Below are 16,809 nucleotides of genomic sequence, written 5' to 3'. Positions count from 1 at the left end.
TATTCAGCACATCTGCACTCCTTCTCGTGTGATACTGCTTTAATAGTCTTGTGACAGGAAGTCCTTATTTTGTGACAACTTCTCATTTGAATTGTTGTTGTTGAAGTGTTTTACTGTACAGCCTTTATCCCCCTTCTGGCAGTGAGATCAATTATACAAACAGCTGATATGTGCTAATGTATCAGGTATTCCTTCAGGTGAACTTCTAATCTTCTTGTGCATCCCAGTTTATCCTACACATAGATAACTTTTTTTTGACTGAAATCCTTTCTGTGAACACTGGAGTTGTTTTTTTATCTGGAGCATCAGAAACTTTCTTTGAACACTTTTTGGACAGTGATTTTTCCATCATACTCCTATAGATGAAGCCTTCTCCATCACTACAGTTGCTCAACCCTTCAGCTCTAGCAAACCAAGTCATTCTTGGTTGACATAAAACGCATCACGATCTCTGTACAAGTGTGGTTCGCCACGGACACCAGATTTAAAAATACAGAGAGGTTTACATGGTGGTAATAGGCATAACCGGCATTGTGTTCAATCTTTTGTTGGTGTGGGCTTCAATGTAACAGATGTTCATTTATAAGTCAAATTCCTGCACTCCAGCACTTTAAATGACTGCACACCACTGACACCTTTTGTCATGAAAGCCTCTGTGTCCGAGGCAGCTTTACTAAATATGGTTGGCTATAATGATGTTCGTCCTCTCTCTTCCTGTGAGAATGTTTTTTTTTCCCCTCAACAAGAGCATATTTCAATTTTCATCAGCCCCTCTCTCCAGTTGAGCCCATATAAAAGAGAATTTTGAAAGTCACTGTTTGGAACAGTAGGGTACAGTAAAGTTCAAGGATTTGCTTTTCAATATGTATTCAAATTATGACTTACAAGTGTGTGTGAGGTTAGAAGACAGCTCTTCCCTCTGCATTTCTGTCAGGAGATTTGCAAACTTATGTAACATCCTCTAAAACACAATATGTTTTTAACAGTTAACCACAAATAATAGAATTCTTTTAAGTGGGTCCTTGTTTGTAGTGACATGTATCTGTTATTTCAGCCCTGGGCGACCCACAGTCTCTCCAAATTGCATTAATTCCATGATGACAGGCGCATTATGGCAGCGCCTCTGTGCTGATTCACAGCTCCCAAGTGTTGTTGGTCACCTTTCCAAATAGCTTCCTGAAAGCTCAGTGAAACTGGCAAACCATGAATTGTGGATATTACAATGCCAAGTTATCGTTTTTGAATTTTTTTTTTTAAGATATCACATTGTTTAGATATCTATTTATCTTACTGTCTCAACCGCCCATAATCCACTCCGTCTTTCTCCTTGTTTCCACTCTCCTCCAACTCTGCTGCAGTCTTATTTTCCTCCTCTGTGCACTTCATAGCACTGCTGGATCCCTGCCATCTGTGCCTGGGTGTGAGCATGCATGTGTGTAGTGTATATGAATGTGCATACCTGGACTGTGTGTATGCTCGTGCACAGACTGCGTGTGTGTGTGTGTGTGTGTGCGCGAGAGTGTTTGAGGGTCGTTAAACTTGCTGAGACAGCCGGGGCAGCACACAGGTTCTCCCGACTTCACCACAGTTCACTGGGTGAGGAATGGCTTTGCACAATGCCTGCCGCGCTGCCAAGTGGACTAGACTCACTTTATTCTCTCACTCCCTCCCTCCCTCTCAGTGTCTCTGTCTCTATTACGTCTCTCACTGACTTTTTTCTCTTTTTTTTTTGCCTGGATTCCTTCCATTTTACCCCAGTTACACATATTCATATACTCCACTGTCTTGCTGTCTTTGTCTTTCTGCAGGTAACACCATGATGATCATAGTGGAGAGCATGTCTAATGGAGCCTTAGATTCCTTCCTTAGGGTGAGTTTGTTTGTGTAATTTGTATTTGTGTTTATACATTTATCTTTAAGACTTTGACATTTGGCTTTAAATAGTAAAAATGCATATATGATATCAAAGTTTGGTTTTCACAGTCATCTACGTGGAAATAAACATTCATAACAGCTCGTATTCCTGTTAAGGCCATTTCTCGAGGCTGGGTGGGCGTGGCAGATCACGTTTGATTGACATTTCCTTCAGAAGCGCCAGCATGGAAGCTAAGAAATGTACTGCTGTAGACAGGGGCAGCAACAAAATATTTTTTAGCCACTTAAAAAAAGCAGCGTCAATTTAAGTTTGTAAATTTAGAATATTTTCCCCACTGTACCGTCTTACACGCCTTCCTGACAGAGAACTGGAGCTGCCGTCAATGTTCTTTTCAAAACCACCAGACGTCTTTGAAAATAAGCAGTAATTTTATCCTGCAGACCACACGGGTTCCTGGACTACCACCGACTCAGTTGTTTAGTTTGTGTCATTGTGTGACTTTGGTGTTTCAACATGTTACTTCAGAACTAATGTTACTTGTTGTGGACTGAGACAGCGGTAGGTAAAATTGGTGTTTTTGTCAGTGGAATCTAGAGCAATATAATGGCTTAAGTCCCCTGTTGAGTCGGTAGATTAAGTGGGAGGTTTTGTTGCACCCACAGAGTGCTGCAGGAGTCCTAAAACCTGGAAATAAGTTAGCATATCCGCACTTTCAGTTTCTTTGTCTCAAAGACAATGAGTTTTCTGTTATTTGCCTGAAATAAGGTGCTAAACACCATCTTAAGAGATGTTCTCATTTTGTTCTGCGATATAAAATACGTCAGTAAATACCCAGCTAATGAACTCTGAAACTTTTACATGTCTTAGTAAAGACAGTTGCTAATAAGTGGCTAAATAAAACTACAGATGTGTCAAGGACATTAAACATCTTCACACCAAAAAAACAGTCACTGAATGGTGACGTGAAAACATGCCACTGTGATGTAGTTTGTTTATAGCCTAATGTTAGCTTTTTCATTCTGCGGATTGCATTTTACGCTTCAAAAATTATAAAAGTAGTGTGCTAATGCTAATTATGCAATGCTAATGACACAAAAATGTGTCATCCCTGCAGCTCTCTATTTGGTAGAACAGCTGACGTGGATTTTTTATAATTGGTTTGCAGAATTAATTGCATGATTTTCAAGATAAATGTCCAAGCATGAGGACCCCAAATTCAAATCCAACATCAGGAAAGTGAAGAAAATAACAAAATTCGCCAAATAATATTCTCCTGCTCGTTTTTAACTGGCTGACCTTGCCTGGGAAAATGTAAAAGCAGGTTTCTTTCATCTGATTTGAGGGAGACTCTGACCCGGTGGCAGGCATTAGGAATAACTATCTTGAAATAGCCGATCTTCTCACTGATGGTCTCGTTTGTTTATGTAGGTCACATAGAGGTGTCAGTATTAAATTAAGACTGTTTTGTAACCAGGTAAAAACTCCTTGTTGCAGCTTTAAATGACTTGGATTAAAGAAGACTGTAAATTACATAGTTAGATATGTACATACATGACATATTCGGTCATTATCTAATAACAAAATTAAGCCTCTTCGCTCTGTTTTTGAGCTGTTTCACAAACGAGGCATTTTATCCTAATAAGCCTAAATCCACTATTATTATAGAGCAGTCCTGGGGCAGCAGTACTTGTGCTTATTACGGTAATAAGGGAAACGTAACATAATTAACTGCACAAATGGAGTGTTTTCTGCTTAAAGATGCTGTAAGCTGCTGTAAACGGTTATTGTGCCCCTCTGCTCCGTGAACCACTGCGGCGTGGTTTATAATGATATGAATTAATGGCCTGTTTGTTTTTATTCTCCAAATAAAGGGATTTGGCTCAGTGAGCACAACATTGCACTGTAGTAAAAGATGTGTCGCTTTTTTTCTTTTTGGATCACTACATGCTGTAACACACTCATCCTCTCTTCTCCTCTTTCCTTTCCTTTTTCATTCACCCCCTCCCTGTTCGTCTTTCCCTTTTTATGATTTTCCATTTCCTTTCTTCCTTTCCCTTCACCTCCTGTAACCTCAGAAACACGAGGGCCAGCTGAGCGTAATGCAGCTGATGGATATGCTGACTGGGGTGGCATCAGGGATGAAGTACCTCACTGAAATGGGCTTCGTCCACAAACGGCTCGCCGCACACAAGGTAAGGGAGCAGGTGGGAGGAGATGATAGACCAGAGGGTGTAGGCTGATGTATGTCTCAAGCTATTGCAAGTTTTTTGCAGGTGGGCTCCAGCATACAATTTGTCCTTGTCTGCAAACGTCTTTCAACAATCACTTGCCTGCAGGTTTTTGTTTGAGTGATGCACGAAGCCGAACATGGCGAGACAATCCCGTCCAAATCGTGCTGTCACATTCATGTTTCTCTGTGTGGCATTTACCTTAAAAAGCCCTTCTGTCAAACTGCAAATGCAGCGGTCACATTGTGGAAAATGAAGAACAGGAACATTTGTTCTTGTAAACAATCAATTGTTCCCAGTATGATAAGAGCTTTGCCCACCAGGGTGGTGAGCTCCCATGCTGAGATTGTTTCCCCTCCTATTGTAACCATGCTAATCAGTTTGTTTTCCCAATCTCAGGTGCTGGTTAACTCCAACTTGGGCTGCAAGGTGTCAGGCTTCAGACCTCTGCAGGAGGACAAGATCGAGGCCATCTACACAACACTGGTAATTACACCTGTATGACTTCTCTGTTAGTATTTTAAAGTACTTCGTGAACGCCAGCATGACAGTCGAGTTTTGACAGAAAATAGCGTGGGTGTCTGTGCAATGTGCACTTGGGCACCAGACTCGTGGTGTGAGCTGTACCTGAGCGAAACTGGAGGAGGAGATAAGGCGACACTCCATCCTTTTCTGCTCCATCCAATGCTCTGTTGTATAAGTACATAATATTTAGTACCTCATTTTATAGTAAAAATGTGCGTATCAAATATGATACAGCAGGTGTGAAAGATAATTTATCTGTGAATCCATCACTTATTATTCAGTTGGATTTCATGATGCAACCTGCATCATGTCTACCACAATCACAAATACGCTATTAAATAAAGTGATTAAAGAATAAATGTAATTTTAAGATCAGAGTGGAAACATTTATATTCATATATTTTTTATGCTACCTGCTCTTATTATAATCAGTTGTATGTTGCAAACAAGTATTACCAAGTGAGCACTTGCTAGTAATTGTCTTTTCAAGGGATTTACACTTGTCCTTGGTTATCATAACCATTGTGTAATCACCAATTTAGATTATATCGACCAAGCTGTTTTTGCCTACCACAAGGCAAAATAAAAATCATAACACAACAGCAAGGTGGCCTTGTGGGAAACCTTTTTGTAACATAGTCTAGCTGGTTTGTTGTGAAATTTGCTCCAGACAGTGAATGTTAACTTAGCTGGTCAGCAGCTAAGAGTCAGGCCAAATACAATTAAAATGGCTGAAAACCGAAGGTCTACCAAATACGGAGCTGAAAGCCTCTGTCGAGTAAAAAATGCAATCAGATAATTATACGCTGCTAGCTGCTAGTCAGTTACCTTTTCAACAACTAACTTTGATGTGAAAAGAATAAAAAGACGCTATAGTAACGTTATTAAAAATGATTTTTATTTAATTTCTATGGCAGTAAACACAACACACAGCTTTTCAGTGCCTATTATACTTAAACCTGCTTAAATTCATACTCAAATATACTGAATATATCCTCCTGGAGATTTTAGTTTTTACATTTTGCTTTCCTAATGATTGACCCTCAAAGCGACACAAAGCCTGTTGGTAGGAAGTTCACACATGTGGGGGTGATATCTTTAATGAGCCTTGGACCAAATGAGAGGTGGCGCACATCATGTCAGGTTCAGGTGAGGTCATATAATTAAGCTGTCGGAGAAAAGGTATTTCCGTGCTGTATTTCCCTGGATATTTTTGGGTTCCACTCAAGGTGAACCCACTCCTCTAAAGATTCTTTTGATCTACTGAAAATATGTTCAAAGCTTTTCAAAGAGAATATTAAAGTCTTACTTTTGTGAACCCTCCGCACCCTTTTTTTTTTTTTTAACGCCGTGTCTCCGCTTCTCTGCCGCAGCATGGAGGGAAGAGCGTGGTGCTGTGGACCGCTCCGGAGGCCATCCAGTACCACCGCTTCTCCTCGGCCTCAGATGTTTGGAGCTTCGGCATCGTCATGTGGGAGGTCATGTCCTACGGAGAGAGACCCTACTGGGATATGGGCAACCAGGATGTAAGTGTGTGTGCGAGATAGGAGGGTGCTTTCCATTAATCTCTCCCTTTATATTCCTTCGCCAGTCTCCCCCTCGCTTTCACCTCCCTCTATCAATGAACTCTGTATCCATGCCCAGCTTGGATCTTATTAAAAGAAAGCCAAGAAGCCGCAGTACCTCTGAAAGCTTTTGCAGGGCCTAAGTCCCCCTCTTTAAGTCTGCATCAGCTCCATGACCAATCCTGTTTTCTCTTAAGGACGCGTTGACCCCCTTCCAGTGGCCGCCGCCCGTCCCTGAGTGCCATCCTGCTCTTAAAAGTGGTTAAGAAAAATCCCTGCAGAAAAAAAAAAGAAGTTCTTTCAGGAAATGTAAAGCGCTTGCTATTTGAGGGGGTGAAGAGATTGTCCAGACGATAGGACCCTGCTGCTTGTCACCAGAAAGAAACCTGTAATTTCCAAGTCAGTGTGGGTGGATGCTGTGGTCTGTTGTCGCTCCCATCTCTTTGTCCTTCAAAAAAAAAAAAAAAAGAGGTTTTCTGAAGGAAGTCGTGCCTCTAAAGTGCAGCTGAAAGCATGATACGAGTCTGCTGAAGAGACAGCAGATTATTCTGTAACAGTTTCTATGAAGACCACGTCTGTAGTATTTTATGGAAGCATTCATTGTGTATTTGTATTACAATGGACACATATCGATAGTCAGTATATTACCAGTAGATGCTGTTTGGAGAAGTTTGGAGAAGCAGAGAGAGGCACCAGCATGGACGTTAAGCAATATAGCGGACGGGCTCAGCAGCAAAAGAACTTTTAGCCACTTAAAAAAGGTCCACCTTAAAAAAATATCAATACTACTTTAAGTGTTCACTATATTTAGAACATTTTAACTGCCTTGTTTTTTTTACCCATGAGGGTTTAAACTTTTAAAATAGCTGCCTATTTTGAGATGGATTGAGCAAAATACTTCTCTGCTGAGACATCATGTGTTGGTTAACATACTTTTTATCTAGCTAGCAATATAACTTTTAAGATTTTTTTCCTAACAAGCAACCTATGTCACATTTTGTTAACTTTTTACCTGGGTAGCAAACAATGTTATGTTTTATAAGGGAATACAGAGCAGCCAAAAGTTTCCACCCTCTTTTATATTAACTAGGATATTATTTATTCGTTTATTTAAATTTGAGTAAGCACGCATCTACATGATGATTTAACTCTAATTTCAGTTTAAATCAATAAAGTTGGAATTACAAAGCAGATATTAGTTTTTAATTGTGCAACAGAGCTCTGCTTAATTTTAAATAAACCTGGTTTTCTTGATTAAAACTAATCTTAGATTAAATTAATCTTTGTTGGTGCTACCCAGTCATAATGTTTTATAAGCACCAACAGACAACCTCTAGTTTATGACTAGTCAAGAGCATCCATAAGACACTTAATCTTATAATTTATTATAAATCACATCTATAATGATATGGTGCATCAGATGTGCATATATGTTTAGTCATGAAGCCTTATGAATTCATTATAATTCACTATGAATGCCCCCATAATGCACTGAAGGTGTGGTCCACATAGACAGTGTTGCCAATTATTCTTTAGGACTATTTTTCTTTTTAATGAAGACGACAACACACCGAGCATCGCATGAGAAAATGTTGATAATTTTAAGAATTATTATCCTTCATCAAGTCTAAAAGCTTAATCATGCTAATGCCCTCTCAAATTACTGTCATCATAAAATAATGCCTACACTTTATTCAGGCAGGTGCATAGTTAAAAAGCAACGGATTATTAGCGTGTTCCATTTTTGAATGTCCAAAATTAATATGCATGAGTTATTCAGCAGGCACAAGAATAGCAAGCTTTTTACAGACCCTTTTTTTTCCCCTCCGATGCCCTTTCACAAAGCAGGAGAAAGTTTCCTCTCAGCCTGGTTCATATTATCAAACTTTCCAATTGAGAGGGCAAAGGTCAAGCTTGTAGAGCGCTGCGGATATTAATCCACTTTAAATTGATACATTATATCATAACGGAATTGTTGGTCGGCCTGTCCACCTGTGATCCGTCCTGACCTTTACCTAGCGACTTTGATTAAATGGAAAATGTCAAATGCTGAAAAGCATTTTATGAATGCTCTTTAGTGAGATAGGAGCTTACAGGGCTGAGAGGACGGTGGGGTGGAGTGGGGTTGGGGGCGTGCAGGTGGAGAGAAGAGGGAGCGTTTTAGGTAATAATGCCACTGATGGATGTCATTTTTGTGATTATGCTCCGGCTTTATTTCCTCCTTTCAGGAGATTGTATTTCTTAGAGACTCGGGAGGACGATGTATCGCGTGTCCTTAAATATATAGAGAGGAGATCTCTTGCGAGGTGTAGTGGTGAACAGGGACTGCATTAGTTTGATGGAGGAGTGAGAACATCGAGAGAGTCTGGAGGGATGAAGATGGTGAGGGTTCACAGGGCGAGATGAAAAATGCTGAGCCGAGATGAATCTTTGTATTTAGCAGCTTATCTTTTAGAGTGGGTCAGTTATATCAAAACAGTGGCTCTTGTGGTCTGTTTGTTTCATTTCAGTAATTTCTTTTCTTTTGCAAGCCTGTCTGGATTGTTGTTTTTTTTATTTACAGGCCTAAAACTTATTGCATTATAGGAAATTAAAATTTGTGTAACGGCTTTCTTCTGATAGGAGCCCAGAACTCTTGTGATACCCCATCAAATATCCTGTGAAGTGACACTATGAGACATTGAATATCCTGTTAAGTCAACTTTAAATCAAAAAACAAAGTCGGTCTGTCGGTCACGATGGATTTTGACTTGTTTGTTTTTGCATATTACCTACAGTAGATACCATTTAACACATCCGCAGTTTGGAGAAGCAGAGAGGAGTACCAGCACGGAAGCTAAGCCATGTACTGCTGTGGACAGGATCAGGAGCAAAATGTGTTTTAGCCACCTAAAAAATGGCCCATCTAAAAAAATGCTATATTTAAAATAGTCTCACTGTCTTATGTAATCATTAGCATTGCTGGGAAAGTGTAATATGTTGCTCTTTACTTATTACTCCTTTAAAAAGTAATTATTACATGGTATTTAATTACTTATGTTACTCGTTATATTACTTTCTTACCTTATTGAACTGCTGATCCAGTGAGCTGTTAACACTCAGAGAGTTTCTGTTGTTAGCTATCCAGATTTTGGCTGTGATGGTGCTGACTTTTTTTGACTTTTGACCCCGTCTTCAGCAGTGCATCGCTTAGTTTCCTACACCAGAACATCACACCTCATACAAACCCACCTCGTGTAATTCAAACTATAACTTTAGTTCTAGTCAAGACGTCACTCTAGATTTGTTTTCAGCTCATATTGTTGAGGTCAGCAGAAATTCAGCTTGTTTTGCAGTTGATGCTGGTTCATAAGGTGACCTTAAAGGATGCTGCCTCAAAATAAGTTCAATTACCAAAAAACAATGCAATGCAACATTATAGGTGGTGTAATTAGTGACAAGAGAAAATGAAAGCAGCAGCACTTTTCTACTCTTATTTATCCAAGTAGGACCTGTACTGTCCTCTGCTATTCTTGGAAACTAAGAAAGTCCAGTGTAAAGAAAAAAAAAAAAGTTTTAAATACCTTACTCAACTTTTTTAAGTAGGACAGAACTATTTTACATCCCTATTCTCTTGCCCTTTCAGTCACAAATGTGCTCTTTTGGGAATTCGTCCAATTACGGTCTAAGTACTGTAAAATCACAGCACTAATTGCAGATTTTCTATCCTGATTATAATTGTTTTGCTTACTCTGGTCATGCTGTAGGTGATCAAGGCCATCGAGGACGGTTTCAGGCTGCCGGCTCCGGTTAACTGCCCTCCACATCTCCATCAGCTGATGCTGGACTGCTGGCAGAAGGAGAGGACAGAGAGGCCCACCTTCAGCCAGATCCACTCAGCCCTCAGCAAGAGCATTCGCTCCCCTGATGGCATCGGCTCCTCCACACTGGCACGCAGGTACGATCTGCTCATTTGTGGGCTCAGTACATGCATGGCTGCATACCTTAATTTCTCCAAGCAATCAACCCTTTTTTTCTTCTCCTCTAGAACCCTGAGTTCATCCATCACGCTAGCAGAGAGGCCCCTCCCCTCCTTCCCATCCTTTAACTCGGTGGGAGAGTGGCTGGACGCGGTGGACATGGGCCGATACAAGGACAACTTCACAGCAGCAGGATACTGCTACTTGGAGTCTGTGGCACGAATGACTGTACAGTGAGTGGATTTACACAACTCAACTCTCAGTGACCTTTCACTTCCTGTTTCAGAGAGATAATAAGAGAAGAGATCATTAAACACATCACTGCATGAATAAATAAAAGACACAGGGGAATAATGTCCACTGTTTATACTGATTCTTTTAAAATTATTTACAGTTAAAGATAATATTTGTTAAAGTAGCAGTTGCATGGGGAAAAATGACTGAAAATTAATCAGCAATTATTGTGATAATTAATAAATTCTAGGACATTTTTAAAAGCATAGATCCCAACTATTCTCTGGTTCTAACTTCTCACCAGAGATAATTCTTTTTAATGTTTTTTCCTTATGTAAGAAATTTTAGGTAACTATAAGTGGGGTAAAAACATGTCATTACATCATCTTGGGCTTTAGTAAATTATAAGATGGAGCAAAGCTAACATTGCTAGAAAAACACCTCTAAACTATTTTCCACATGTGGAAACTCCACGCCTGTACATGGCATTTATTCTTCTGTCAAATTTCTGGTAAACAATTTAGATTTACATTTCTAAGGAGCAACTTAAAGGGATAGTTCAGATTATGTAATGTGGGGTTGTATGAGGTACTTATTGATCAGTCAGTGTTTGGGCAGAACAATATATCAGTATTGTGACTAGATATCATCTTAAATTTGGGTATCATTGTATTGTGATATGTCATTAGTTTTATCTTTTCCTAGTTTTAAAGGCAGATTTACAGTAAAGTGAAGCAATCGTCAACTTAACATACATCCTTATAAATCATATCAATATTGATGATTATTAGCAAAAATCTCATTGTGTTCATATTTTGTGAAAGCAAGTATTCAACCATACAGTATTGTCGGCACAATAATAGAGGTATTTGGTCGAAAATATTGCAATATTTGATTTTGTCCCACCCAGTCCTAATGCTTTGTTACTTTTAAAGAAAATGTGTATATCAAGGTATGTATTATATATCACACAGTAGCTTAAAATAAGCTATATCGTGCAGCCCTTATGGGTGTATTGCCTACAGTAAATTGTGATCAGCATATCAGGTTTAGAGAAGCAGAGAAGAGCACCAGCAGCAGTTATGTAGGCCAACAAAGGAGATAGTTCAGATGATCTGAAGTGTTGTAAGAGACAATGTTATTACCTACAGAAGATGGTGGTTAACATGTGTTCCAGTGTAGGAAGTTTAACAACGTACTGCTGTGGTCTGGCTCAGCAGCAGAACATATTAAAGCAAGCACTAAAACAATGTACACCTAAAAAAATCTGTATCAGTTTGTGTGCTATATTAACAATTTATTACTCAATCTCTATTGGCAAAATCAGTCATTTTACTTGGCTGAATAAGGAAGTTGCTGGTCTACTGCTGCCTTGATCTGTTAGTTAGTTTGTGTTATTGTGTGACTTCTGTTGTTCTGCCCTTGGAGAGAGCAAAATTTGTCTTACATAACACCAGTGTACCTTAAAAAAAGCTGCCTGTCTGATGTCAAGGTACAGCAGTGAAAAAACTGATTTTAGGAGGCTAAAATCTATTTTGCTGCTGACCCTGTTCACAGCAGTATGTTGTTTAGCTTCTGTGCTGGCACTCCTCTCTGCTTCTCTCAACTGAGGCGTGCCGATCAGCATCTACTGCACGACTGACTGTGGATAAGTACCTCATACAACCCCACTTCAAACAATCTGACCTGCAATATCCCTCAAAGAGCTAAAACAAGTTTTCAGGGGCTTTAAAACAGGAAGCATCAATATAGGATTATTACAACCATATTTTTCTCTGTGGTCATGGAGTCCCTCACCCCAGCCAAAGACATTCGGTCCAATAAATTTCTCTGTTATTTCTTCTAAATCTCGCTCTCTGTGTCCACAGAGACGTACTGAGCCTTGGCATCACTTCCCTCGAGCACCAGAAGCTGATCCTGGCCGCCATCCAGACCCTCAGAGCCCAGGTCATCCAAATGCACGGCCGTGGCGTGCAGGTCTAACAGACAGTCGATACACCCAGTCTCACACTGCTGCTGCTGCAGACCAACACGATGCGCGGACGGATGATGGGGTGGAGAAGAGGAGAGACAGAGAGAGAGCTCTCCCAAACTGAAGGAAAGACGAGCAGATCTTTCAGCCAACTGCACTCCTCTATCTACTCCTCCTTCCCACACTTCCTCATGCCTTCCTTGATTCCTTACTTCTTTTTGTCTATGAATCCCCTCAGAGACGAGCAGCGTTCCTGACCCGTCGCGATAGCTGGGGATAGCAGAGGAGTGATGTCACATGACTGTTTTTGGTGACCTCTGTCTGCACGTTCAATAACTGTGTCAGCGTGATCTCACTGGAATATTGTCTGTAGCAAGGACAGGCTCTTGTCTGAAGCTGACCTCTGATGTACTACGCTGCAAACACGCTGTTACGGACAAACGCTCAAAGAAACATTTACATTCTGAGTGGAACTTCCCTTTACCACAACAACGATTCACTAAAAACAATATATTGTCAGAGCCAGGAACTACTTTACCGGCCTTGGATCAAATTACGCTCTCCTCAGACCTGGCACAGCTGATTTCACAAACAGGAACTGATTTACTGAGATAATCATATCATTGTACGTCAGAGCTGATCTTAAAGGAAGATTTCTGAAGATTAAACATGGCTGGAATGTAAAAAAAAGAGCAGCAGCTTGAGAAGACTGTGCTGTCCCATGTCAAGGGTCCAGTGAGTCTGAGGTTGGAAGAGTTGGACGAGGCCTCAAAAGCGTACAGTTTAGTCCTTTATAGAGCATATAAAGTGTGCTGATGGGATGAAAAGAGCTACAGTTAGCTTTGGGTGATGATAAACAGTACTTTCAGGAACATCAGCCTGCTTTTCTTCTTCTTTGGGGCCACTGATGGTTAAACAAAAGCTGCAGGATACACTGACCCTTCCTAAGTCTCGCCCCTTTTGAAATCTTGGTCCATCTCCCCTTTTCCTGTAAGCTACGTTGCTATGCTATGCGCTAGTCTTGTCTATGTTGAAAAAAAAAAACACATTTTAAAGATGGTTGAAAGCTGTTGCAGGAGGATCTGTTAGATTAGCTAATGTGTAGTTGCATCTGATAGCTAAAATCACTAGCTAGCTGGTTAACTACCCAGTGAGCATCAACTGGAGTTTCAACAGTGATTCCTATTTGAAAACTGTTTGATATTTGGTCTGAATATCTCGGACCTCTTTTCAAATGGCTAAACTGCAACTACAATGTCAACGTGTCATAAAACACAAATTTGTTTACTCAATTTGATAATTTGTTCGGCTGTAGGTTGAAAAAGACACAGTATTGTTTAGTGTGAAGCATTTCTCCAAAGTCGTATTTCACTGGCAGGTTAAATGTGCTTTACACAAAGATGTAATTTCATATAAATATATGTATATATCATATACAAGGTCATAAATGCAAACTGTTTAGGAAGTGTGCTGCAAACAAGAAGCGTAATATGCATGTACATGTAATTAAAGGTGTGTTGGTTACAACCTTGACTATTCTGAAGGTAAATGGATCAGGATGTAGTATAAATAGTGACAAAGGTCTCTGAGTGAATTACGAGTTGGAGCTTCACCCTGACAGCTGGGGAAAAATCTTCTGACTTTTAATTAGAAATTTTGATGTAGTTTCTTAGTCTTCAACGTGACGTTGGGCTTTTATGTGTTTATTGTAGGAGATGAAAAATGTCACATTTGCAAATCCCAGTGAAATATGTAAATGTAAACTTTCAGCAAACGTATTCAAATAGTAAACGAAAAAACTTCCACTTTTGTACCAATTCTGAGCATCTTTTCACTGATGACCATACTAGTCTTTTAAACATCTTTTCAATAGAAAAATGCTCACTGGGTGGTGTTTTGCTTGATTAGCTAACTTCAAATGTGACTATATGTCACTTTTACAGGTCCCACAGCAACATTACTTAACCATCTTGAAAATTAGTTTTTTGATTCTTAGCTGTTGGGTCTTTTCAACATAGATGAGACGAAAACATGTCATAGGCCCTGCTCAACTGCTACTGGAGTACAGAGCAAAAAAGGGGCGGGGCTTAGGAAGGGTGCATTGTAAAGCGAAAGGTTGAAAATGTGTTTGATTATTCATTAATTTATTGTACGTCGCTGTCCACTTTTCTTTATTTCCTTTATCTTTCTCTTCGCCTTTAAGCTTTTAAGTTGTTTTCTCTGTGCATTTTAAAAAAAATCCAATTTCCCTTTTAACCTGCTCGGATGTGATCGCGGTAACATAATCCTCCTCTCCAAAGCCTCTGTCACTCACTACCATATTTAATTCTCTGTATAGAGCACGGGCCAACTCTGGAAGATGGCCTGATTCAGATTATTTATCCATATTTATTTATGTTTACATGAATCTCTCCAGAAAAAAGAGGTTAGGAAGGTTTATTTATTCAGCTAGTATTTAAAAAAAAAATGTTAAGCAAAGCTTGTTTTGTTTCTGTTTTGTTGATTTATTAAATGACTGTGAGTTTCTACCTGAACAGATGAGTTGTTTTGTACACAGCAGGTAAGAGGAACACTGGGGGATTTTTACTGTCAGCACACAGTATCTGTGTATTCTTGAACACTGGATTTGATACAGTTAATTTTATGTCCATTATCATTGGATTTGCTGTATACATTACAGTGTGTGTGTTGCAGTATGGATACAGTATTAAGGAATGTCATATGGACACTATTTTTTGGTTGTAGCTGTTGGATTATCATGTATGGAGGCCCATTCTGCCACAGTGATAAAAAAATAATTTTTTTTAGGTATTATAATGAGAAACTTTGTCAAAATTATGACTTAACATCTCTAAATAATATGAAACTTTGAGATAAACAGATGAGTTTGTCATTATCTCGAGAAAAATTCTCATTATTTTGAGATACTAAGTCATTATTTCAAGAAAGTTTCTCATTATTCTGACAAAATTTCTGAATTTTTTTTCACACAAGTCATTATTTTAAGAGAGCTTCTCATTATTTTGAGAAAATTTGTCATTGTTTCAAGAGAGTTTCTCATAAAAAGTAGTTTTCATGATCTTTTTTCCATCACGTTGGCAGAAATGGGATTCCATACCCACGTCTAATTTTGTGTTGCTGTTAATATCATGCTCTGCCATACTACGTGGTTGCACTTTTTCCCCAGATAATTCCCAGAATCCTCTCTGTACAGTGATCTGCCCCTCGCCTTTTCTCTATTTCAATGCAGGAGACTTGAAGGAAGAAGTTTATCGGGGCATTATTTGATTATCATTCAGTTTCACAATAGAAGGTACATTCATTTTGACCTGGAATATTGTAACTGGTTTGTATTTGGTACGAAATTAGGTTTTTTTTTTTTTTGTTCTTTCTCCTCAAACTCTCCTCTCTCTGTAACCGTTTTGTCAAATTAAATAAACTCATATGTCCTAATAGATGTTATCACGCACATGTTGACATATCTGAAGAAACACTCTGATGGTCCCTTTGACACACACACACGAAACTACAAAGACACAAACACAGTTGCTAACACAACAAACTGGACCTCGTCACTACGATGAATGAAACTCATTTTGTTTCCCCTCTCTATCCCCCTCTCTGTTACTGTGACCATTATGATATATGTTTAATACTGTAAATATGTATTTGAAAATGCTAAATCTATTTTTATAATTTGTTTGAAGAACAATGTGTTGAATATAATATCTGCTCACTGTGTAAGGGTTTTATTTGTTTGAATTTTAGGGCCATAGCCAAGAAACTCTGGTGTTTGGAATATAAAATTGAAAAAAAAAAGTTTCTTTTCGTTAGTTTTTTGATGATTTTTACCTGTTAGAAGAAAATCTGATGGCTGTTGCAATATTGAAACGTGTTATTAAAAAATCTCCAATACAAGCAGATGTTTGGTCTTTGTCTTCTACTTTGAGATTGATTGTAAACCTTAAATTTAAATCCATGTATTATAGCCTGACTTATACTGGATTTTTGAGGCTGATATCAATATTTGAGAATTTTAAAAATCCTATAATGCATAACAGTGGCTTTATATATGATATATGCTGAGCAACTGGGCTTTGATAACTTGTGGCATAGGGGGTCAAAGTACACAATGTATGTAAACATGTATAGTCATCACTAGAAAATGACAACCCAAAATTTCAAAGCAACTTCCTGCAATAGATTTAAGCTTTGAGCACAACTCAAACTCTGATCCACTTTCACTTCAGTGAATTAACTCAGTTTTCCAAATATAATTTCAGAGATTTGAGTTTATCTAAAGAAGAAAAGGAAAGTTATCTCTACAACAGATTAGTAGTTTTTGAAAACCTAAGTTTGAGTTGGCTCAAAACTGAGTTTTGATTCCTGCCAACGGTTTGGAGATACAATCACAACAGCTGGTACACTCAATGCCACAAGCAAACAAACA

General features: G+C 39.0%; 1 protein-coding gene across 2 annotated transcripts in view; it reads left to right on the top strand.

Moving 5' to 3' along the window:
* epha10 (EPH receptor A10) overlaps positions 1-13,412 on the top strand; it is a 219,900-nt gene extending 206,488 nt beyond the window's left edge. Inside the window, exons 12-18 of one of the 2 annotated variants that reach the window (XM_084739711.1) lie at positions 1,809-1,870; positions 3,952-4,068; positions 4,504-4,590; positions 6,003-6,155; positions 9,941-10,131; positions 10,222-10,386; positions 12,256-13,412. In XM_084739711.1, the coding sequence (XP_084595837.1) occupies positions 1,809-1,870; positions 3,952-4,068; positions 4,504-4,590; positions 6,003-6,155; positions 9,941-10,131; positions 10,222-10,386; positions 12,256-12,370 (890 nt within the window). In that variant the 3' untranslated portion in view covers positions 12,371-13,412. Of the gene's footprint in view, positions 1-1,808; positions 1,871-3,951; positions 4,069-4,503; positions 4,591-6,002; positions 6,156-9,940; positions 10,387-12,255 lie in introns of both variants that reach the window. The other variant, XM_084739710.1, reaches the window with a different exon arrangement.
* The last annotated feature ends 3,397 nt before the right edge of the window (positions 13,413-16,809 follow it).

The sequence above is a fragment of the Lutjanus erythropterus genome, chromosome 16 (assembly GCF_056507025.1).
Source record: "Lutjanus erythropterus isolate fLutEry1 chromosome 16, fLutEry1.hap2, whole genome shotgun sequence".
NCBI lineage: Eukaryota > Metazoa > Chordata > Actinopteri > Lutjaniformes > Lutjanidae > Lutjanus > Lutjanus erythropterus.
This window is presented reverse-complemented; position numbering and strand designations above follow the sequence as displayed.